Consider the following 25,253-nt stretch of genomic DNA (forward strand, 5'->3'; position numbering starts at 1 on the left):
ACAGACTCGACAGAGGTGAGAACTCCCTGAGCGGACGGACCCCAGACACGGAGTCGAGCTTTCGCTTCCCGATCGAGTCCCTTTACATAGCTGGGCCAGTGTCTGTCCCCGAGTGCTGCCGCCTCTCATTCTCTGCATCACCATTACTCAGTGGCCGCTGGGCCCGAGGCTGCATGACCCCCGGTCACACCGAGGGACAGACGGCACGATGCTTACGGGAGCCGGCACGGGGTCCCCACCCAAACCGACAGCGCTAGCCAGCCAGCAGGGGAGCAGAACGTACCTCGAATCCACCGATCATCAAGAGCGCGTTGATGCCATGGATGCGCATCTGAGCGGCGATGTCCTCCAGGTACTTCCCAGGGAGGGTGCTGGGGACGGTTCAAGGGAGGGGCGGTCAGGCAGGACCCCCTTGGTGCCCCACCCTCCGAGGCTGAGCTGCACGGCACCGAGGGGCAGGGGCATGTCCACTCCCTCATCCACGCTGCTGGCGGACAGAGGGGCTGGGGACCCACGCGGCAGAGTGGCCAGCAGTCAGGTCTCAAAAGAGGGTCTTTTCAAAAGAAAAGGGGAAGAAACTTTGCAGCTGTCCAACACCTGGATCTCAAAGAACCCTGCTGCCTGGTTAGGAAAAAAAATGAACCACAAAAGCTTTCAAGTGTTCACAACGATAATTGGATGGAAACTTCCAGTTTTTGAGTCACGTACAGAGTACATGTACCTTACCCCATCTAAGCTCATTTAAAGTCACCTCCACGCACACTTGCTCATGTTGTCCCGTTTTACCACCTGTTCAAACGCGGCCGGCAAGTGGAAGAGACGAACGATAGTCAGCCGGGCCCCATCCGGAGACCAGCACCCACCCCGATCTTTCCCTTGTGCTGTCTGGGGAATCAGGGGTTTATACTTGGGGTGGATGTAGAGAAGTCATAGGGCCTGGGTGGCCAGGGCACATGAGTGGTCATGATGTCGACTACAGGGTCCCTGCCAGCGTCTAAGCATCGTGAGAATACGCTGCCAGTTGGCCCCTCCAGCCACCCCAGAGCAGCCCCGGGGTGGGGCGCGTGAAGCAGACTATGCTGAGGCATTACAGTTGGTCGGAAGAGGCCTAGGAGGCAGCCGATAGGGCCCTGGCTCCTAACTGGAGCTCTGCTGTCAGAACACCATCCCCCGAGGGCGCTGGGGGGAGACGGGACCAAAAGAGCTTTGGAGAACTAGGCCAGCTCCACAGATTGCTGGGCGACGCGGGCACCCAGCTTCACAGCAGGACAGAGGCTGGGACGATTCCCCTGGGCATCAAACAGGCTAACACTCATACAGAGCGCAACACTCGTTAGGCTTAAGTACCAAGTACTTTCTTTCCACGTTAAAATGTGCCACATAGTGACGGCTGCACCCTGAGGTCAGAGAAGAAACAGCTTCGTATTAAATCAGCGCCTCGGGAACACACCCCATCCCCGGCTGTGCCCGAGAACAGAAGCGGCTTCACTTCAGAAACGTATGGTTTTGTGTGGAGCCCCCCAGGTCCTCCCTCCGGCTGTGGGGACCTGGCGGCTCAGGCCTGCAGTCCCCACGACACTGAGCCGCCATCAATCCTGTCTACACAGCAAGGTCACCGCAGCTCAGACATCCCTGTCTGCATCACCTCAAGCGAGATGAGGGGTTTCTGCCACCATTGGGTTCTTCAAATCAATGGAAACAAGGAATTATCAGAGGAAGCCATTCCTAGGTCCCCTGTTTTGTCTCTTTTTAAGGCCACATCTCATCAACTCCCCAAAACACAACCCGGGTCTCTCCCGGACCGGAGCCAGGACGTGAACCAATTCCCCCTGGGTTCCTTTACGGGAACTTAAAGCAGCAGCATCTGCACCAGCTGCTCTCCGCAAGAACGTTCAGGTCAGGATCAAGACAGGAGAATTACCGTTTTGTCCCAAGAATGGAGCCGCCTTGGCCGGTCCAGCCGCCGACATCTGCCCAGCCAATTTCCTTTATCTAATGTGCAAACAGAAAGAAACAGCTGTAGCGAAAAAGAAAAAGGAATTAGAGAGCTTTAAAAACAGCTCAGATGTCCGCACCTCTGACAGGCTTCGTGTCTGTAAGGATTTGAGAAATGTTAGGAAACGGCTTTCATTTCAAGGCTGAATGAGCTGCGGCCTGAACCAGATTCTAAGGCTCAACAATTAGGAACACGGACAGGCAAAGCCCCCCGCATGTAGGAAGGACCCTGCATCTTGTTCCCCGCCATGCCTATTAGAGGCATGCTTTAGTTAGCCAAATCCCACCATTGCGAAGTAAAAGAAAAATTAATGTTACAGTTTTCTTAATTAAACTAAGATTAAAAAAACACTTCTTAAAAACTGAGAACCACCTACGAGCACCGATAAATGCCCACTAGGTGTTTGCACAACACCCCACAGCCATAACAGCAAAACACTTTCCCTTCCCCCTCACTCACACACTCGGGGCGGCCACAGTTTGGAATATCACCAGCCTCCAAACACGCATCTTCGCCCAGGTCTCCTGAAGGCCCCGCACGGGGTGTCACCTGCTCACTAGGCACCTCCCACTCCATCCAAGTTCCAGCGCCTCTCAGATCTCCCATGTCCATCAGTTGCAACTCATTCCTGCCTCCTTTCTTTACACCTGTGCATACTTAGTACTAGAGCAAATCCTATTGGCCAGGCCTGCAAAATGCACCCAGACCATGGAAGACTTCTCACGGACTCCGCCGTCGCCAGATCGGACCAAGCCCCCCCGCATCCTGCCTGGGCTATTGCAGAAGTTCCCCAACTACTCTCCTGCTCCCCTACTCCTTCCTCTTATGGAAATCTGTCAGAATGCACCACGCTCCTGCTCCAAACCCTCTTGTCTTTTCAAAACAAAGGCCAGACCCCTTAGGATCACCTACAAACCATCCGGCCCTCGCCTCCTTTTCCTTCACCCCCTTCCTCCTTCCCCCTCGCCCCTCTGCTGCAGTCACGTGAGCCCCTCCCACCCCACCCCCCAACAGCTCAGGGCCTTTGCACCGTCCGCCCTGCCTGAGACCTAGGTCCGGTGTCCCCAAGGGCACTTGCTCAGCCCTTCACACGTTGGTCAGGGGTCACCTCCCAGCAGCACTGGCTGGGGGGCCTCAGTGAAGACGCCCATGGCACTCCAACCTCCTCCCCTGCGTCTTTTTAGCCCCAGTCACGTTCCATCGATGCTGGAACCCTACATATCCATCTTTCCCTATACATACATGCCTAGGATCAAATTTAACTTAGAAATAGGCGCAGTAAGAGAATATCCAAATTGCCAGCATCACCCGTCTTGCACTTTGGGGACGTGATTAAGTGAAGTAAGGATCACCTGAACTTAAGCACTGCCATACCATGAGGGTCGATCTGATCACCAAGTGACTAACGGGCAGATACCCTGGACGAGAGGATGATTCATGTCCCGGGAGGACAGAGCTGACAGTTGGAGATTTCATCACGCTACTCACAACGACACATAATTTAAAACTTACAGATTGTCTATTCTGGAATTTTCCATTTAATATTCCTGGACCACAGGTAACAAACCGCAGAACTGAAAACCTCGGATGAGAGGGGACCAGGAAACACCCGGCTGAGAGTGTAGTGTCTGTAGCCTCACCACGTGTTTAGCACCCTGCATCCTATGACCTTGGTCTTGTGAATTAAGTCTCGGCGCACCAGCTTTCTCATTAGGAAAATGGGGATAGTATCTTGGATTACTGAGAGATTTAAATGGGTTAACATAAGTAAATCGCGGAGGAGCAGTAAGCGTATTCAGTAAGCACTCAAGCAGCTAATCTTTTCCCTAAGTTTTTAGCGGAGTGGGTGCTCAGCGCGCCGGCCTTGCGCATCACCCACGGCATCCCATGCACACCTCACTGCAGCCTCGTGTGCACGTGCTCCCCTTCCCACCTAATGCCCGGGTCCTCGGACCCCAGAGAGGCCCTCCCTACCACCTTTGAGAAATCCGGAATCTGCCTTCTCAGCAAGGACCTCCCTCGCCAGGCGCCCCCGGAACTCACCTGGCCTTTGGCGAAGCCCTCAAAGCCGTCGTACACAGCGAACACCTTGTGTCCGTCGGCGATGCCCACGCGCACGGCCGCGCGCACGGCCGCGTTCATGCCGGCAGCGGGCGCACCCACGTTCACGACGCCCACGTTGCAGTTGCTCTGTAAGTCGGGAGGGGGGGCGTGTGGGTGTGTGCGGGCCGCGGCGGATACAGCTCGCCCCGCTGCACCCTGGAGCCGGAGCGTAAGGGCTGAGCGCGGGGCCCAGGCGCCGGAACTGAAAAGCCGAGTCGCCCAGGTGGGAGGGGGCAGGAGGAAAGGGTCGGCGGGGCGCGGGGTGGTCTCCTGGGAGCCGAGACCCAAACTGGCCAGGGCAGAAGGGCACCCAGGCCAGAGCAGGACCCAGGCATTGCCGGAGGCGGGGACGTGGCGCACCGCCACGTCTCCTACCTTAGGGATCTGGGAGTCCGGCAGCTTGATGGCGAGCCGCTTGTAGGTGTTCAGGTTGTTCTCGAAGCTCCTAGAAGAAAAGGACGGTGTCAGACCAAAGGTTAGAATGTGGACGGAGCAGTATGGGCTCATCTGGGGAGAAGGGGCCTAAGAGGACACTTGTGCCGGACGCAGATGGCCCGCAGGTGCCAGCTTTGTGTCCGGGCTCTCAGGAAAGGCAGCCTCGGGTGTTCCCAGTGACTGGAATGGATGTCCTCTAAGGGGCCGAGGGGCAGGGGCGTTTAGGATGCAGCAAGTTTCTTTCCCCAAATGCTAGCAGCCACATGCCACTCTCTATCCTAATTTCATCAGCTTCTAAACGACCCCCTGACCCTGCCAAAAAATAAACAAATTTCTCTGTAATTAGTCACCCAGACCATCGACCTTTAGGAACAGTGCCTGGACTGCATACTGTCTTAATTTCTGACTTCCTATGTTGATACAGAACAAGCACCGCCTGGAGGCACATTCTAACACCAGGCCTGATGAACAAAGGCTCCCAGTAAAACAGTTTTTTTCAGAAGAGTCACCTTCCTCGGAGTCGCACAGCGTCCTTAAATCTCCTCTCATCCATCGCCTTTTGTACTTCCTGGGTCTTTAAGGAAATAACGAAAGGAAGAAAGAACATGTCAAGACGGTGCATCCTCAGATCCAGGCTAGGGACCTGGAACCAGCTTGGCCCTTCCATCCGGGTCCCTTCAAGTCCAACCTTGTAGCCGGCAGCCTGGGGTCAGCGAGCCTGCACTGCCTGGCTATGGGGGGAAGCCTAGGCCGCCCACCCAGGCTGCTTCGTAGAAAAGGACGAGGTGGGACCACCAGCCTTGCCAGAGTAAGCGGGTCCTGAAATCTTAGGGATTCCGGCCCATGAGAGCGAGGCCAGAAGGAAGCGGATCTCTCAGGCCAGGCTCTGAAAAATCCCCATTTGACGCTGGTGAGGAAAGAACATACAGAACCACCCCTGTCCCTGGGGAGCGGAGGACGCAGGTGACGCTGTGGCAGGGGCGGGGGGCAGACGGTCCCGGGGGGCGGAGCGCTTCGGGACCAGCACCGGCCCCCCTTCAACCTCAGGATCCCAGGCAAGTCACGCATTGCTCTGAGCTTCAGCTTCCTCCTCTGTGTGGTGAGGAAAATGCCCCTACTTCCACTGTCATTGTGGTGGCCAATGCTGCAGGCCCTTAGGAAGATACTGGCACGCAGTGGTCAGCGAGGGGCTGGCTGTGGCCTTGTGAACAGTCTGGCTGAGGCACCACGACGTACGGTCGTTCAAGGACAAGCTAGTGGTACCTACTGGCTGTCTCTCTCAAAACGGACAGAGAGACACTGGACAGAAGAAATGTGCTCACAATAAACTGCTGCTCATCATTCCACGTTCTGTTCTTTTGAGCCACAGCCTCACAGTCCACACACATGCACACACACTCATACACACATGCACACACATGCACACATATGCACACCCTCATACAGACACACATGCACACACACGCACACGCACACACCCTCATACAGACACACATGCACACACACGCACACACCCTCATACAGACACACATGCACACGCACGCACACACCCTCATACAGACACACATGCACACGCACACACACACCCTCATACAGACACACATGCACACGCACGCACACACCCTCAGACACACATGCACACGCACGCACACACCCTCAGACACACATGCACATGCATGCACACATGCACACCCTCAGACACACATGCACACGCACGCACACACCCTCATACAGACACACATGCACACGCATGCACACACACGCACACAATGCACACACCCTCATACAGACACACATGCACATGCATGCACACACGCACACACCCTCAGACACACATGCACACGCACGCACACACCCTCATACAGACACACATGCACACGCATGCACACACCCTCATACACACATGCACACACACGCACACAATGCACACACCCTCATACACACATGCACACACATGCACACACTCAGACACACATGCACACACACGCACACACCCTCATACAGACACACATGCACATGCATGCACACACGCACACACCCTCATACAGACACACATGCACACACACGCACACACCCTCATACACACGTGCACACAATGCACACACCCTCATACACACACGCACACACATGCACACACCCTCAGACACACATGCACACACACGCACACACCCTCATACAGACACACATGCACACACACGCACACACCCTCATACAGACACACATGCACACGCACGCACACACCCTCATACAGACACACATGCACACGCACGCACACACCCTCAGACACACATGCACACGCACGCACACACCCTCATACAGACACACATGCACATGCATGCACACACGCACACACCCTCATACAGACACACATGCACACACACGCACACACCCTCATACACACGTGCACACAATGCACACACCCTCATACACACATGCACACACATGCACACACACTCAGACACACATGCACACACATGCACACACCCTCATACAGACACACATGCACACAATGCACACACCCTCATACAGACACACACGCACACACCCTCATACACACACATGCACACACATGCACACACCCTCATACACACATGCACACACTCAGACACACATGCACACACGCACACACCCTCATACAGACACACATGCACACACACGCACACACCCTCATACACACATGCACACACCCTCATACACGCATGCACACACACGCACACAATGCACACACCCTCATACAGACACACATGCACACACACGCAGAGACTTCCTTTACTGCCATTGGCTTTTGGAAAGTATGTTTCTAAGGGGTTACTTTCAAAAAGTCCTGTGACTTAATTAATTAATTACCTCTCTGTACATGTTATAAAATACATACACCTCAGAGCCACCGGGAAGACCAAATAAAATGAGAGTCGTGAATAGACTTTGAAAAATAAAAAATAGTAACAATTCCTAACGCAACTCCACGGCCACCGCAGCTACTGGACGGTCAACTGGAAAACCATCCCCCGCTTCCCCGTGGCCACCGGCCTGCGCTCCACACCCGGAGGAGGCGGCGCATGTTGGGGTCCCCCGAGTCGGCCATCCCCGTGTCACATGACAGGTGTGAGGGCCTCGGGGACGGGAGGGCGGGAGCAGCTGACCCTGGAGAAGCCGGATGGTGCCCTCCCCACCCCGAGAATCCCCCCGGTCCCTGCAGAGCCGTCTCCGGCCTCTCTGACCCGCTCACAGGAAGCGCCCGGGCACCCCGAGGACACCCCCTCCCGACAGACTAGACTCTCTGAGGGGGCCCGCGTGCTCAGTGTCACGGGCCCAGGGAGGGGGCCCTGGGACCTGGGGAAGGTCACCCCCCCGTGCTGGGAAAGGTCACCCCCCCTGTGCTGGGCGGGGCCCGGCCCCGCGCTCACCATCTGCACACATTCCATCAGCGGCAGCCGCACCGCCTGGTTCCCGCTCAGCGACACCACGCAGGCCGGGGTCTCGGGGGTGGCCTGGAGGAGGGCGACCACGGCCTCCACCCCCATGCGGCTGGCCTGGTAATGACATCACGATGGTCAGAGCTGGCCCTGTGCCCGCCCGGAGACCAGCCCGGCGCCCACAGACAGAGGCCCCCCTCGTTCAGACGGGACCAGCCGCGTTCTCAGCGCCTCCGTCCTCAAGGCCCCCTCGCTCTTCCTGCACCGAGTCCCTGTTAGTCACTCAGAGCCCTTCCCGCTTACTTCTAACCCGCCTCCAACAAAGAGATCAACTCCGCTAAGAACCGGCACGCTGGGGGGCGGGGGGGTCACAGGCATGTGGAGCAGGAAACCGAGAACTGGACTCTGGGTCTCTGTGGTCCCTGGGTCCATTTCTAGAAACCTGCCTGTGGACACCCCCTTTCCACCTTCTGGGTTTGTCCCCCACGTTTGGCAGGGTCCCTCAGTGTCTGGGTCACCAGGGGCCTAGGAACCCCCCTCGGCTAGCAGGTCTCCCTATGAGACTACGGGCCGTAGCACCCTAGGGACAAGCCACCCGGCTCTGTGGGCAGAGATGCCCTTTACCGATGGCTCTACTCAAGATCACCCAGTCTTCGTAGCAGACTGGTCCCTTTGTGATCCCAGAAGTGTTCCTTTCCTTGTGACGATGCCTGACCATTTCCAGCCTCACTTACCAAAATCCTGTCAAAGGCTGAAGGCGTCCCACCTCTCTGCACGTGTCCAAGGATAGTCACCCGAGTGTCATAAGCCAGCTGTGTGACCACGAGCTGAGGGGAAACACAGGACATGGCCGAGCACATCAGCTTGTTCTAGGGACGGGGGCTGGGAACAGGGGAAGGTCTCTCTCCCCTTTCTACACATCTGTGTTGAAGAATGTTCTAGTTTCTAAATTTCACTTCCTGAAAGAATGTTTAACGGCTTGCTGAAATTAATATTTTTTAAAGAATACTTTTATCATCAAATAAAACCTTTGTGCTCCTACCTCCCAAGTGAACATAAGTAACACGATTTTTAAAAAACACTGTTTCTATAGCTTGTATTTCAAGCATATACTTTGTAAAAATATAAACATTTCCCTGAAACCACCTTGAATTTGTAAGGTTGTATTTGAAAAGCATGATACAGTAAAATCAAAGCGTCCCCTCAGTCCAGGGCCCAGGTGAACCCAGCCAGGTGGCCGGGACAGGCTACCTGTCTTGACTGGCCCTCATTTACTTTATAAAAATGATGGGGCTGGGTCATAGGAATTCCATGGTCCCTTTTGGCTCTAATATTCCACAATCCAATCTCAACTTCAATTAAGTGGGAAGGAATATCTTTGCCCTGACTGTATTGATTACTTCTATAAATACTGGCAGATGACTTTCACAGATATTTTGATAATCAGGTGAAAAGCTGGTCAGGGAATACGTAAAAGGCATCAGAGAAACCAACTTGCAAAGCCAAGGTGATGATGTGCTTTGCCCAGACGGGTGGCTTCCACCAGAGCCTGAGTCTGTCTCCCCAGCACTGTGTCCAGGACCTGCCCAGTGACCTGGGCAACCGGGGAGCACAGCAGATCCCTCTTGGGCCAGACAAGCCAGCACCCGCCGACCAAGCCCAACAGGACTCGGGCAACAGGACTGCGGGGTCGGCCTCCATGCAGGGCGGAGAAGCAGTGACTAAGGCCAGCCGAGCGGCTTTCTCTGTGAGTAAGGCCATGCTCAGCTGATGCTCCAGTGGGAGAGGGAACTCTGCTGACCTCCTAGCTCCTGGGCAGCCGGCACCCAGAGCTGGAACCTTCTAACCCCACCCGATCGCATTTCCTCCGTCTCTGTCGGGGGAGCCCGGGGCCTTTGGGAATATTCCCAACAGTATTCCAGAGGCAGGGGCTTTCCAGAAGCCAGGAGCTGTATGATTCTGATGCCAATAAAGTTATGAGTCATTATGAACATATTTTTAACGAGCAAGAAGAACAAAAAGTATTTAAATAATAGCGCATGGTTCCAGACTGCCGCCCTGCCCGGGGTGTCTAAATCTCCCGTTTCTAGACAGGCTCAGGGGGTGAGAAGCCTGAGACACTCACCTCCTTGATTTGCTCAGAGGTGATGGGTTTGTTTTGGGTGTCGATGGCTCCTTCGGCCACAATGATGATGTTCAGTCTTTTTTTCCGGGCACGGTTCTAAGGAAACAGAAGATGAAATCCTCAAATGCCTAAACCATTCTTAACGACACAACAAGGGCCTCTGCCCCACCTGAACCGGCCTCTCTCCAGGGAGAAACGGTCACCTGATTTCACACGCGGTGTTTCCTAAGGACACGGGCAGGTCAAGGTGCCCTAGGTGAGCAGGCGGGACAGGCCTGCAGACGCAGAAGCTGCTGTGACATCACCACAGGCGGAGGCCGGCCCCCGGTGCCTTTGACCTGGACCCCCGGACGGGGATGAGCTCCGAGGCTGGGCTCTCCGGGGAGGGGGGGGGGGTCTCCACTGCAAACCAGGCCCGAGAACTCCCCCAGAAGGCAGAGCTTCCCGCCACCTCACCTCAAGGAGGTTTGCACGTAAGACCATACAGTTATAGAAATAATGGAGAATAAAAATCAGTGCTTAAAAACCAATTCTCGCCTTTGTGATGGGCAGCGCCAGCCCCAGGCCTGGGCAGGAGGGGCACAGAGGGGAATGTGGGGCCCAGGCGGGGTCGGAGCCGCCCTGCAGGAAAAGCCAGGCTGGCAGCGTCCAACACTGGGGGCCACGGTGCCCCCGGGCTCACGGCCAGCATCCTGCGATGCCCCAATTCACTCTCAGTGAGTCTGATCTCCATCAAGTCCCCAATAAAGGACCCTCCTGTGGGGGGGTGTGAGCTGTGTGGGGCGGTGAGCCCGGAGTGGGCAGCACCTGAGGATGTCAGCCAAGGGGGGCTCGGCCCGTCCTGCATCACAAACACACATGCTGTCTTGTTGGTTTCTGATAGATATTAAATGTGCTACACTTTTTTTTTTATTGGCTACACCACGTGGCATGCGGGATCTTAGTTCCCCAACCAGGGATCGAACCAGTGCCCCCTGCAGTGGAAGGTCAGAGTCTTAACCACTAGACCACCAGGGAAGTCCCAAAATGTGCTACACTTTGAAGAACTTATTAATCAGAGTACTTTCTAAAAGGTATAAAGATACGACAACAAGAATGATTATTTTAGCATCAACTGAAAGAGCAAAAATGGAAGTAATGACTGGTCCACAAATATAGAATTGGCCAAATAGCCATACTTCATCCATAAAATACAATATTCCAAAGTGGCTAAAAAAAAATAATGGGGTCGGGGTCATCCCTGGTGGCGCAGTGGTTAAGAATCCACCTGCCAATGCAGGGGACATGGGTTCGAGCCCTGGTCCAGGAAGTTCCCACATGCTGTGGAGCAACTAAGCCTGTGCGCCACAACTACTGAGCCTGCGCTCTAGAGCCCGCGAGCCACAACTACTGAAGCCCATGAGCCACAACTACTGAAACCCGCACACCTAGAGCCCGTGCTCCTCAACAAGAGAAGCCACCGCAATGAGAAGCCCGCGCACCGCAACGAAGAGTAGCCCCCTCTCGCTGCAACTAGAGAAAGCCCGTGAGCAGCAAAGAAGACCCAACGCAGCCAAAAATAAATAAATAAATTTATAAAAAAAAAAAAAAATAATGGGGTCACCTATCCACTCCGGTGGGAAGACAGTCAGCTTGTCTGTGTAGTTCATTGACTGCCTCCTGGTCCCCCACCCAGATGGAGTCACTCATTCACTGAATCCTCACAAAATCTCTAAGGAGCAGCATCATGACCCCAAGTTACAGCTGAGGAACTTGGGACATGAAGGGGAGGTCGTCTGTCCAAATATCGTTTGCCCCGTGGGTGGCAGAGCCAGGATCCAGCCCTGGGACTTCTGATGCCCCTGAGTCATTTCCAACTTTATACCGAAATGCCCATGACTGGGGGATGCTCTGGGGCTTGCTTCCTGGGCCAATTATCCGGTAAGGTGTTTAGAGAAACTCTCACAGTGCTACACTGATAATCGATAAAAATTAATGACAGGCACTACAATATCGAGTGTCTCCACCCAAGAGAGCTTAAGCCATTAGTCTTAACTCTGCCAACGCTTAAGGGGGGATCCAAACACGTCCTAGCTGACAGGGCACTTTACAATGCCTGAAACTCAAGGAGGTTTGCAGATAAGACCATACAGTTACAGAAATAATGGAGAAACCTAAAAATCAGCCCCACGGCCTCACTGCTGATCTTCTGACCAGCCAGGCGCTTCCTCACATCCAGGGTGCTTCCGGCTCTCTAAGGGCGTTAGACCTTGGCCTGTGCAGTGTCATCGTCAACGAGGGCAGGGACTCGGGCGGAGAAGGGACAGATGCAGGGACAGGCACGTCCCTCAAGTAATGCCCCGTGGAATGGCAATTAAGTGGATGTCCTCAGCGCCACGATGAAGGACCTGCCTAACAGGAGGGCCAGTGCTCGACTCCTGCAACCAGCCACGTACCTTCCCATACCAGCTGGCCGGCACAGCATGCTGCCCAGGTCCCCAGGTCAGAACCAAGAGATGATGAACTCGTTTGTTACTTCAGTGGTCACAGTCATCCCTGGGACGTGCCCCTGGCCTGCTGCAGCCTAGAGCTCCAGCCTCAAAAGGGTGCATGATTCTCCGTAGTAAAAGGACAGCTTTACCAACAGTTTCTTACAGAGGTTCTGGGTCAGCAAAGCTTATTTGATTTGTTGCTGGAATTCCTTTCTTGGAACCCATCACCTTGAAGGCAATGGCCATGTCTTATGAAACGTGGGTCCTGGTTGTATGCAATGCTTACGTGTTTGCTGAATACAACGATAATTAGCCTCTGCCATATGTTTACTTTTTTGCCTATGGAACAGCGATAAGATGGTTATGAAAATAAGAGAAGGGAAATTCCATACGCATTGGGATTTCTGTCCCGAAAGCTAACCGTTGTTTTCTACGAGGCCTCACATGTCTTAGTTAGAAGCCTTAACTGGAGGAAATCTGCCTAACACTGATAATCAACGGGGTGAAACACAAGCCCAATCCGCAGACAGAAGGAAGGAAAAGCCTGGCTCAGAGGAGACAGCAGCCCAACCCACAGCAAGGCCAGCACGGTGGGGACCCCGCAGCGGAAGGAGCTATCACCACGTGTGCCACACGGCAAGATGGGGGATTCGGATGGAGTCAACACACAGGTTTCCCATCCCTGTTACGTGGGGTCAGGGAGGCACCATGTTCCCCAGACCCTGGGCTCTCACATCACCTCCTCTGTTTACTGCTATAGCTGCTGCTTTGCGTGAGAAACACAAAAGCTTCAGCTGTTTTCCCTCGAATCACTCTTTGCAACAGTGGGAGGTGGATGGACGCATGAGGGGTCGAAGCCCCCAGCAACCAGCCTGAAGCCACTTTGAGCAGAAAGCTGTCACCTGTCTAAAACACCGTCCAAACCGAACATGCTAACGGCCACCGCAAATCACAGCCGGGGCAGTGCAACCAGAATCGCTAGCAGTTAAAAGAAGCAAAACGTGGGTTTACCTCTGAGAGTTTGATGCACATGTTTTCCTGCCAACCTTCTTCTGGTGGAGATTCCGGAAGGAACACCCAGTCGGCCCCACAGGCCAACGCACTCACCAGGGCCAGGTACCTGCACGGAGACAGCAATGACCTCGTGGGCCTGCGCCGGGCACCCGGAGCTCAGGGCCGGCCCCGGCAGACAGGAGGCGGCTGGCTCCTCGGGAACCTTCGTGCTAGGGTGCGGGGCCCCGCAGGGACTGTGCTAGGGGTCCTCTCCATCCCAGTCACATCCGCACGTACGTACCCACAGTGCCTCCCCATAACTTCCAGGACGAAGGTCCTCTGGTGGCTGGAAAAGAGATAAAGGAAACATCCACTTAGCACCACCGGGAAGAGCAGGAAAAGCAGACAGAAAAGCCTGCTTTGTATTTACAGCAGGTACCTGAGCTGCCCCGCAAATGACCCACTTTCTACACAAGCAAATGCTGTTGTGAGTGTGTTTCAAGCTCTTTCGAGCAAAGGGGCTGCGGTCTCGAACAGCACCTCCCGGTTGTGTTTTATAGCAGGTGTGCTTGTGCCAGACACGCTCACGCTACCAGGACACGTGTGTGTGCTCTTCCCAAGACGACGGCTCTGCTGGGCAGCGTCAGCTGCTTCTCAGGCCACAACCGTGGGTTGGAGACTGCCCGCAGCAAGGCAGGACATGACAGTCACAGAGTGAGGTCCACACACGGCACGTGTTCCATTTTCTCTCCAACGTGGCTTTCGTGAAAGTGCTTCGGAAACCCAAGGGCTCCACAGAAGGCATTATGGTAAAGGTTCTGCCGTGAGTCTACAGCACGGGGACAGAAGGTCTCTGCCTCATCTACATGCTGGGAAATCCACAGGTGAGAAGCGGAACGGGGGGATGCTCGCCCAGCTCTGATGACAGCTGTGCAAACTCGGGGCTTTACTTTCTGCGATTCCTGCAGGAGAGCTTTGGGTAGGACTTTATGTAATGCTGACTTTGTCTCTTTCTTTTTTCTAAATTCTCTCCAATGAACACGTTTTTCTTTTACAATTGGGAAGCAGTGACTTTTGAAAATTGAAAATAAAAAGTAAACCAATACAAAATTGTTTCTAATATCAAGTGACAAGGCTTGTGGAACCTTCCAGAGCGGGCACTGAGGTCTCTGCAGCCCATGTTTCAAGCCCAGGGCCGCCCGCCCGTCCGCCCACCCGCCGGGTCCCCACGGCCACCACCTCTGGGCGGTCGTCATGATGGCGTCCACCACCTCGATGATGCGGTGCAGGGCAGAGTCCGTGCCGATGGTCATGTCGGTGCCGCAGAAGTCGTTGTCGATGGAGCCCACCATCCCCACCACGTTGAGGTACCCGTGCTTCTGCACCTCCTCCGTGTTGATCTTGCCTGTGGGGGGACAAACCGCACGCCCAGGATGACGCGGGGAGGGGGGTGGAATGCACGCTTCGACACGGGTTTCCTACCCACTGCATCAGATCTGTACGCGACCTGATCCTGCATACTGACACAGGGAAAAGCCACACAAAGGTGGAGCTGGGGACAAGATAGGAGCAGTCATTTGACACCCAGACAAGAACACTGACCCAGGTGTAAAAATTAAAGGAAGGAAGGATCGCACGCTGCAATCGGTGGATACAATCTGACTTCTGTCTGGCAACGGCCTTGGAAAACGGCCTGGATCCGAATAAGACACGTCGCCACCCCAGATCTAAGTCTCAAAGAATATTGTACAACTGGTATACTGATTCCTTACAGGCCCATGGGGGCTAATTAGTTGGTAGAGATCTACTTAGTGCTCTCAGGAAAGACCACCGGGGATGGTAGAGCTCCTTAAATGGGACCAGAAAGGTCAAGGTCAAGGGGGAGGCAGCTATCCCTCTCCTGAGTTACCACCCCACACGCCTGCCTTACACCAGAGCACGGTGCAGAGACATCGTTAAGTCCTTTGCTGCTGGCGTCTGACAGCCCCTCTCCATTCCCCAAACAGACGTCACAGAAGTTGGGGTCATCGCTTTAGTTCAAGTTTATGCTTTTCATAAGGTTGCTATTAGTTCAATTTGCTTCCACTGGCCATATTTTATATTAAAGTGGAATTTTGTAACAACACGTTTAAAAGACAAAAACCACAGAATATATAGGTTTCTCGAAAATCCTTTCCTACGATAAAGGACCATCCAGCAGCAGGTCGTTACCATCTAAATTCAAGTCTTGCAACAACTGATAGAAAGACCCCAGGGGAGCTGGTGGGGGGCAGCCACGGGCGTCTGAGAACAGGTGTGAGCCGGAGCTACCCTCACGGCTGTTTGGCTTCGCCTCGAGCCCCTGACCCTCCTCTGTAAAGTGGGGATCGATACAAACCCTCTCAGATGGTTGTCACGAGCAGTGCACAAAACCACCTATGTCAAAAGTGGAGCCGTGCCTGGCATGTAGGATGGTGGAATGAATGTTATTCTTATTATCGTTATTGTTATTATTTGAGGCACGAATATAAGTGCTGAGGTGGCGACTGTAAGATCTGCATCGTCACCAGCAGCAAATACCTCTGGGACAGTTAAGCAGGCGGAATGTAGGCACTCAAAGCTCTCTGAGGGGATGGGGAGACGAATGGGGGAGACAGAGCCCCACGAGAGTAATGTGCGCGGAGACAGAGACACACCCTCCCGGGCCAGCTCCTCCAGCAGCCCACTCCACTCCTTCCGGAAGATATTGGCCCCGGTGAGACTCCCGTCCCCGCCGATCACACACAGGTTGGTGATGCCCAGCTGAACCAAGTTATGAGCAGCCTTCAAGCGGCCTTCCCGAGAACGGAAGTCCTTGCAACGGGCGCTGCCAATAATGGTCCCTCCCTGGAAAAGAAATAAAACCGTGTTTATCTATTTCCTCCCATTTGGACAGATTGGCGCATGTGAGTGCTGATGTAAAAACACAGGACTTTCAAAGCGTAGGTTTCCCTCGTCATCTTTTGAATCAATCAACTGTGAAAGTTTAGAGTTTTCCCATTTTGAGCTCTATCCCAGAATTCAATGGCTAAAGACGCTGCATCATTCCCAAGGGGAACAGAGTAGGGGACGGAAACAAGGATGAACGGCAGCCATCAGCTAAATGCGCAGAGCAGAAGAGTCTGCAAGGTAACAACAGCCGTCCCGTGGGGAAGCTGCGCAGCACAGGGAGGGTGGGACCCCGCACACTCTCTGAGCCTAAGACGGGCCCAAGGCCGGTCAACAGCCACAGCCAGAGAAGCACCGTGTCCAGCGGCCCCAGGTAATAAGACTCCCCTTCTGTTAGTCAGGGCTCCCCACAAGTGCCAGCAAAATAGAAATCTGTGAGCCAAAGGGATTTATTTTTTGCATGAGATCTGCCCCACCCCTCCCTGCCCACACCCCTTTTTCAAGGTTAAATCTTAGTTGGATGATCCAAACTTCTGGGAGAGAGAAATCATGATTTTTCATACTTTGTTTTTCAAAAGCAAAGGATCCCTAGTTGTATTTAGAAAAATGCAGGATGCCTTTACACAAACCCTGCACACACTGATAAAACTTCAGTTTGTGCATGACCTTCCAAGTGCACGCCCGCTTCATAAAGCAAGGTGCCCATCAGCAGAAGTGATCCTGGGTTAATGATGACGGTCAGTGTGACAGGGGCGACGTCAGGACCTGGCACAGCACCGGGAAGCCTGGGTAGAAGGTGCAGGGTGCAGAGCAAAGATAAGCCAGTCCTCTGGACTTTGATTTGACCAAGAGCGATTAGAGGGTCACATAATTTCTATCAACGGGAAGTGAGCAACCCATAAACATTGAGGAGATAACATGGACAGGGCCCCAGGGATGCAGCCCAGGACCGAGCGGGTTGCAAAGAAGGACACCCGTCTCTCTCTCTCACACACACACACCCCAACCATACTTGTATTTCCTATCTTTCTTCACAATCACCATAGCAGAGTGGAAATGCTCTCCTCACACGTGAGTTTCCTGTCTTGAATTCAGATGACAATGTCCTGATTTTTTGCGGATATTACTCTACCTAAGTATCCATGGTTGTCCAACCTTCCTTCAGCCTCTTCCCAGGAGTAGTAGAGCAAAAAGCCTCAAGTGCAGACTTATGAGTCTGTGACCGGCATTTCAACTCACACCCCACTAGCATCCGCCCCCGCCCCCCCAGCTTCACTGAGATGCAACTGACATACAACATTTGTAAGTTTAAGGTGCACACTGTGATGATTTGATACATGTATATATTGTGAAATGATGACCACCATAAGGTTAGTTAATACATCTATCAATCCACATAGCTACCTTTTTGTGGTGAGAACTTTCAAATATATACTACAGCATGGTTAATATTTTTAAAGGTATAGAACATGATAACTCAATATTGGTGCACACTGTGAAATGATCACCACGATCAAACTAATTAACACCTCCATCACCTCACCTGGTTATGTGTGTGTGTCTGTGTGTGTGTCTGTGTGTGTGTGTGTGTGTGGTGAGAACATTACTCTCTTAGCAACTTGCAAGCATATAATACGGTAGTGTTAACTACAGTCACCACGCTGTACATTAGATCCAGAACTTATTCATCTTATAACTGGAAGCTTGTGTCCTTTGACCAGCACTTCTGCAACCCCCCCAGTCCCTGGCAACCACCATTCTACTCTGTTTCTCTTGAGTTTGCCTTTTTTAGATCCATGTATCAGTGAGATCATGTGGGGTTTGTCTTTCTGCGTCTGGCTTGTTTCACGTAACATAATGTCCTCAATGTTGTCCTACATTGCCGGACCACATTGCCGGACTTCCTCTTTTATGGCCAAATTATATTCCATTTATATCTATATACCATATTTTTTCATCCCTTCAGGGAAAAGAGACCGATCTCTTTTCTTTCAATTAAAAAAATACTCAACATGAGTAACACGTGAATACATACATTTCAAAAGATCAAATCGCAAGTAAAGAGCTTTTCATGAAGTCCATTCCTTCCATGTAATCTCTTTATTTCTCAACTGACTTGGAGTCTTCACTAAGCTACATTGTTCCAGGAATTTATTAGGCATGAAATATTCAGGCAAGAGGTTCCTTTGAGTTCCACGTGAGCAACTGTTTCGCCTGAAGTGGTGATTACTTCATCCTTGTGCACACCAAGGAAATCAGCCGTGTCTGGGTCAGGGCAGAAAAGGGATGCTGTGTTCCCACTAAATCCACAGCCCCTGCAGGCTGCCAGTCGGGATCTTTCCCATGCTTTGTTACACTGATGCCAAATGACTCCCACAACCCAACAGGCAAGGAGATTTGCCACTAAACACACAGTACCAACAAACCAAAACTGCCTCAACGTTAACCGCTCTAAAAAAAGATACCAGCTCCCCTTCAAGTGCCACTAGCCATCACATGTAACTTTTTCTTGCAAGGATAATTCCTCAGTGTGCATGGTGTAGAGCTTCTTAAAAAATTTAATTAAATGGCAAATTAAGAATGTTTTCTTTCCATGCGAGTAGATAAGAGTGACGCCAGGCAGCACTTTAATCTGTTGTAGGTATTACTGGAGCATAAGCACAAGAGGTTTCAAACCAAAGAGTTACTCAGAGAAAGAAGCAGGATGGAAGCTCAGCACGTACCACTTGCAGGATGCTGGAGACACTTTCCCAGTCGGCTTCCACAATGTTGCTGCCACCATCCACCATGCCCTGGTAACCCTGGGGGAGGGAAGGAACATCTTTTTAAGACTGGGTTCAACTGTGTTGAGACATTAACTGATCCATGAGTTACGTAAAATGGAAACTCCGATGACAATGAATCCAAATTCCTAAGAGCCCCATGGTGAGAAGACACAGCGTAATACTAGTGCTCCTTCCAAGTGGTACATTGTGGGAAAGCCTCTTAAGTTTCAACTCCAACACTGGGAATTTCCACCCAGACTCATCCAGAGTAGCACGGGGAGTCAGATAGTTTGCCTGGTGTCTACTGGCTCCTGAGAGATTGAAAAGGGACGTACTTACCCTAACACTGTTGGTGACTCAACACAAACTCACGGAGAGCAGTGGTGTCAATCACACCGCGTACAGGAAAGCATCTGCTGGGTAATCCGCGACTCTCCACACACAGAAAATAGGGTCTAAAAGCACAGCTGGATGTCACCCCATCCTCATCTGCCTTACCTTCCAACTAGTGCCAGTTTACTATACTGAGGGGAGACCCTGAGTGAATCTGGATGGCGATGCACATTTGACCAAAGACAATTACATTTCAACTCTAAATGCATCTCATTCTCCCCAAAGAATGTACAAGATCAAGAATGATCCTGCGCCACAGCTAAGACTTGGCACGGCCAAATAAATAAATAAATACTTTTTTTAAAAAAAAAGGAATGACAGAAATGTTCATTTGCGTCTCTATCTATGTGACTCAACTTCCAGGGCATTTACCCCTGAAAAGGAATAGGCATTAGCCATTTAGAAAAGTTTATCATATTAGATTATTGTTGTGGATTCCTATCTCCTGCCTAGTGAAAGTCAAGAGGGAAGGAAAAAAAGGAATATAGATTTTTAAAAATGAAACAGCCCATGGAGTATGGAGCAAAAATTAATCAACAGTGCAGCCACCTTTATGGGTGATCAATTGCATATTTATAAGTGTAAAATTTCCAACAAAATATAATACATATTATATATGATATATAACATTATAATTCTTATGTATAACACTATGTTATATAACCTAACACTAGATTATAGACACATTTATTATTTATATATTTCACATATAATATACACATATTATATATCATAAACTTTTGTACATTCTATAAATGAACCTGCTCTCAGCTTCTCCCTTTTCTATTTGATTCCATGCTCTTTCCCTTTCCTAGCTGTCACACATATTAACACAAGACTATACACACATGCACATATGTATTTATATATTGATACATTATATATAATAAATATCATACATTATATACAGTATAATTATATTACACACATTATATATAATTATAATACATATAATATCAATATTGTATAGAAATACATCTATACCCATGTGTGTGTGTACAGTCTAGTGCTACACACGTGACAGATGCTCCCTCGGCCTCAGGACGGGCTGGGACAGGGACTCCCACAGCCTGGCCTTCACGGAGAAGCAGTGGAACTTCCTCCAGACACACCTCGGTCCAACTCTAAGATCACTTTTATCTTTCTGTCCCCATCTCCCTTCTTTCTGGAAACCGTAGATGGTGTACATTTTTAGCCTGTTCCATTTAAAGTACCGAGCCTGGTGTGGCTGTTGCCGTGGAGGGCAAGGGTGACAAGTGTGAGTGTGATGTGATCCAGCACCCCCATCCCCCGAGAGGGAGTGCTTATCAGAGGTGTTGTTGAAGTTGCATCCCGGCATGTAAGCTACCTGGGACGGGCTAGCCCGCAGACCACCCTGCCGCTCCAGGAGCGGGCGCAAAAGCAGGTCCTCTCCTAAGTGGCCCCCAGGGAGCTTCTTTCCACAGAATATTAAAAATAGGTAGACAGACAGATGATAGACAGCTAGACAGTGGTGGACAGATAACCGATGGTAGGTGACAGGTGACGCGGATCAGAGATACTGGCAGAGGATAGACAGGAGAGAGAGGGAGAATGTGGCCTTAGGGCTGCCCTTTCAACGACTTCTCCCTCCTCCAGACTCCCAGGCCCCTGGTGGGAATGACGCTCACCCTGCATGCACAGGGCAACTGAACAAACCAGTCAGTGGACTTTCGTTTCTAAGATGCCTGGGAGGCAGGGAAGGAGCAGGCGAGCAGCCCCGGGGCCTGGGGCCAAGTTTCAGACCCTCCACCGCTGTGCTGAAACGCACCCTGCGGGGAGGGGTGATGTTTAATCATCCAAACCCAAGTGCTTCTGAGAATGAGAGGAAACTTGACGGTAATTCAGTCCGAACAGCCGGCACGAACCCAGACCGACTCTGGCAGAGCAGGATGGGAACTGGGCTGACCCGAAGGCCTTGACAAAACAGAAAGTGAAAATCTTCTAATGCCCTCACACTGATAGCCACCGGGGAGATTTCTGCACACTCAGCCACTAGGTAAATAAAGAGACTAGGGAACCAGTCCCCTAGTCTCTCACAAGGATGCTTGCAAGGATGACGTCGACATAGCTACAGGGTCAGGGACTGCCGTGGGGCTGTGTCAGCCGTGCAGGTGACAGCACCAACTTCTAGATGATTCCTGCAGCACCTGCTCCTCAGCCAAACACCACGGACGGTTAGCTGCTTAATATCTGCCCTGTGGGGAATGGAAACATTTCCTTTCCCTTGGTTATTTCTGAGAATTTAAATACGGATTTAATAAAAACATTTGCAAATCCCTTTGCTCCTACAGTGAGAACGTGGCAAACCGTTCTACAAACCGTAACGCTTATCCTGAGAAGTAAAATGTTCTCCAGAAACAATCTGCTTATTTTGTGTAGCCTAAATACATACAATAAAGAACGTGACTAAGAAAGTGGATGATTTTGCGAGGGTTGCACTCAAAGCAGCTCTCTATTGCGCCCATGGGCTGGGTCATAGGAAATGACTCATGCACTCTGTAACTTGTGAAGTTGTTAGGCCCATGGAACATCTGAAGAATAACTACCAACTACAGTTTTAAGTTGTCTTTTGCTAACATAGAAGATGTTACTAAGTGAGGGAGACTAGTTTTACACAAATGTACCATGATTTATAAATTCAGAGATTTTTCAAGTCTCCTTAGAAGGTTGAACACTCATTCTGACGCAGCCAGAGCCCAAAATGCTGTCTCAAATTCTGTTTCAAGATCTGCCTTCCGAGCCAGTTCTATGATTCACACAAGAAAGGCAAACCATAAAACCTTGGAAGCCACGCTTAGTTTTGGACCAAAGGTAACACTGTCTCGTTGGTCCTGGTTCATAAGGTGACCCCAGGAGACCCTCGGCTGGTTTTATCAAATCCAGCGCTGATCCGTCTAAGAACATGCCAGAGGCTCTGAAAACATCTTGACTTCTTGTCTGGGATTGTTTTGAGCAAAACAGGCACAGTCTCCCAACTGATTATGTAGGAGACGATGCCACTTGTAGGGGTATTTATAGGCATTTGTTAAATCTGTTCTAAATAGGGTAAGAGCTAGTCCACCTGTGGGTGGCTTGCTCTTCTAAGAAATCTCAGGTGTATTGTTTAAAATTAAAGACCCAGAGGGAAATGACGATCTTGTGCTATGGCAAAGTTGGCTTTTTAAAAAATTTTATTTTTAATTTATCTCATTTTTATTTTTTTCTGAGAGAGAAATTACAGTTTTATACTATAACAAAGTTGGCTTTTAAAAAATTTTTAATTTATCTTATTTTCATTTTTTCTGGGAGGTATATATCGATATATAATTATGGTATCACTAGTGTTTGCATTTGTCCAGACTCAAACTGTACACATTTACTATGTACAGTCCTTTGTATATCGATTATACCTTAATAAAACTTAAAAAAGATATTCGGAATATATACCAATTGAAGACAAAGGTGAAGGTGAAAGAAAATTACTGGTATTTTAACTCTGCCTGATGGCAACTTTGGCTTCATTTTTCTGATTACTTTCAAAGAGACGAAGTCTAATAGCCCGCCTCTAGTCCTTTCTACTTACAGCCCACTGAATTAGTTGAATTAAATACAGAAGCTTTAAGGCCAGTTCTTGCACTGAAGCCAGGTAAGACGCTTCTGCTCCGTTCAGTCTTGGCTTTTTGTTTCAGAAAAGTGTCGGATGGGTCCCCATGTCTTCTCAACTTAATGATGCTTTTCCCGAATCCTGGATTCTTCAGTCAGCAACTCTGTTTGAATGCCAAGCATTCCAAGGACCAGAGGAAACAATCGCTAAAAAGATAACAGTATCTAGAAAACACTTTTGAAGTGTGTTATCACTGACGTTCAGAGACTTCTCCAGGGGTTCCAAGTAAATACCTGTGTTTGTTTCCTACAGAATGAAGCTTTTCCAAGTTAATTCCTTAATAAATAAACTTTTCGCTTATAGGATTTAAGAGCCAGCACATAGAGAGGTTGGCTCTGAACTGCTCAAGGGTTAGTAAGTATATTGTGCAGAGCCAAGTGTGGGTGCAGGAGAGGCAGGTGGTGACGGCTCTCCATGTTGATGGTTTTCAAGGTTTGGGAATCATGAGTTTATTCAGCGCATAGGAGACTCACGCGCAGAACCTCAGATCACATACTTCCTCCCTCACCCAGAGCCTGCTCGGCCCCCACTAGGTTCTAAATGCACAGATGCTCTGGTCCAGGGAACCAAGTTACCCCTGCTCGCTAATTTCACAGCTTTGGGGAAAATGCCTTTGGGTTTGTCCCTGGTGAGATTTGGTCAACTCCAAACTTCTGAATGGGTTACAACACTACGAGTCATGATACAGCCCTGAACTTTGTGCCTTTGGAAACCCAATGATTTATTGAGCCCTCTGGTGCTATTAGATTTCTTTAAGCCAAAGCTCATAATACACAGTTCCTGGTATGTTATAAACCGAAAGTCACAGCAGGACAAAGCCCTTCGCAGAAGCCAGCCCTCTTATCTCACAGTGAATTATGTACTTAATTAGTGGTATCAGCTGGCAGGGCAGAGGCAGGGAGGGAGATGATCTTTTTTGCAACTTGGGCACTAAAATGGTACCTAGAACTAGACGGTCTAAGCCCAAGGCAGATGTTGACGGTGTGAGGATCAAGCCAGATCACACCGGAAGGATTCAGCTGGACCTGGCAGGGAGCAGGCATGCAGTTAAAAGGGTGCTCGGGGCCGTAACAGTTCACTCTTCCAGGGTGCACAAGCCAGCCTGCCGCCGAGAAAGTAGGTCTTGCCCTGCATTCCCCAGGTCATCCACCTTTTGTGAATTAATTTAAAGAACTCAACCAATCCAGCAAGGGGCATGTCAGCCAAAGGGCCAGGTGGCACCGCTTCTCTCCCAGCTGCACAGCGAAGCTTCTACCTATACCTTCCGGCATCACTGTTATTATTTTTAGATGGGCAGTTAGTGGTTAAGGAGTTCTGTCTTTAAAGAAGTTAAAATGCAGAAATGATACGTGTAAAACCTCAAGGAAATGAGACAACGCGATTCTGGTCACCTCTCTTGGCCTTCACGAACTATTGGGGGGGGGCAGGTGAGGGTGGTAACCGCAGGTGAGAGCAAAGGGGTGACAAAGCCAGACACGTCCCCAAAGTTGACCTTCTAACCTGCTCTCTGTGCTGGTGGGTGACTTTACCATCTGTCCTGCCCACACATCCCAGGATCACAGGACACCCAGCAAAGCCACCTGCGTCTCCTTCCCTCCCTCCTGCTTAAATCCCCTGCAGGGACGAGCCCGGGCTGCAGACAGAAGAACGGAGGTGGTGGTGGGATGAACTGGGAGATTGGGATTGAGATATATACACTAATATGTATAAAATAGATAACTAATAAGAACCTGCTGGATAAAAAATAAATAAAATAAAATTCAAAAAAAAAGCAGAGCGGAACCTCGGCTTCTGGGCAGGATGGCCCATGCTGCCCTCGCTGGGAAAGTGGGTTTTTGTTGTCGTTTGGTCACAATGTGACATTTCTCACTTGAAAAACTGTGAAAGTGGGCAGTTCACCATATACAAGAAGAAAAATAACGTGCCTTTGTGGCAAACAGAGGCCAGGAGGGGAGACAGGGTACCAGTCTATTAACCGACAACCA

The 25,253-nt window shown here is 50.9% G+C and overlaps 1 protein-coding gene across 1 annotated transcript in view; it reads right to left on the reverse strand.

The window, feature by feature from the left end:
• PFKP (phosphofructokinase, platelet) overlaps positions 1 to 25,253 on the reverse strand; it is a 72,607-nt gene that overhangs the window by 20,483 nt on the left and 26,871 nt on the right. Inside the window, exons 3-15 of the mRNA XM_061179704.1 lie at positions 19,170 to 19,247; positions 16,215 to 16,404; positions 14,779 to 14,944; positions 13,841 to 13,885; positions 13,558 to 13,666; positions 10,076 to 10,171; positions 8,685 to 8,777; positions 7,942 to 8,067; positions 5,044 to 5,108; positions 4,475 to 4,544; positions 4,040 to 4,186; positions 1,922 to 1,992; positions 284 to 371 (exon numbers count right to left, since the gene is read on the reverse strand). Of these exons, the coding sequence (XP_061035687.1) occupies positions 284 to 371; positions 1,922 to 1,992; positions 4,040 to 4,186; positions 4,475 to 4,544; positions 5,044 to 5,108; positions 7,942 to 8,067; positions 8,685 to 8,777; positions 10,076 to 10,171; positions 13,558 to 13,666; positions 13,841 to 13,885; positions 14,779 to 14,944; positions 16,215 to 16,404; positions 19,170 to 19,247 (1,344 nt within the window). The remainder of the gene's footprint in view (positions 1 to 283; positions 372 to 1,921; positions 1,993 to 4,039; positions 4,187 to 4,474; positions 4,545 to 5,043; positions 5,109 to 7,941; positions 8,068 to 8,684; positions 8,778 to 10,075; positions 10,172 to 13,557; positions 13,667 to 13,840; positions 13,886 to 14,778; positions 14,945 to 16,214; positions 16,405 to 19,169; positions 19,248 to 25,253) is intronic.

Source organism: Eubalaena glacialis, chromosome 2, assembly GCF_028564815.1.
Source record: "Eubalaena glacialis isolate mEubGla1 chromosome 2, mEubGla1.1.hap2.+ XY, whole genome shotgun sequence".
NCBI lineage: Eukaryota > Metazoa > Chordata > Mammalia > Artiodactyla > Balaenidae > Eubalaena > Eubalaena glacialis.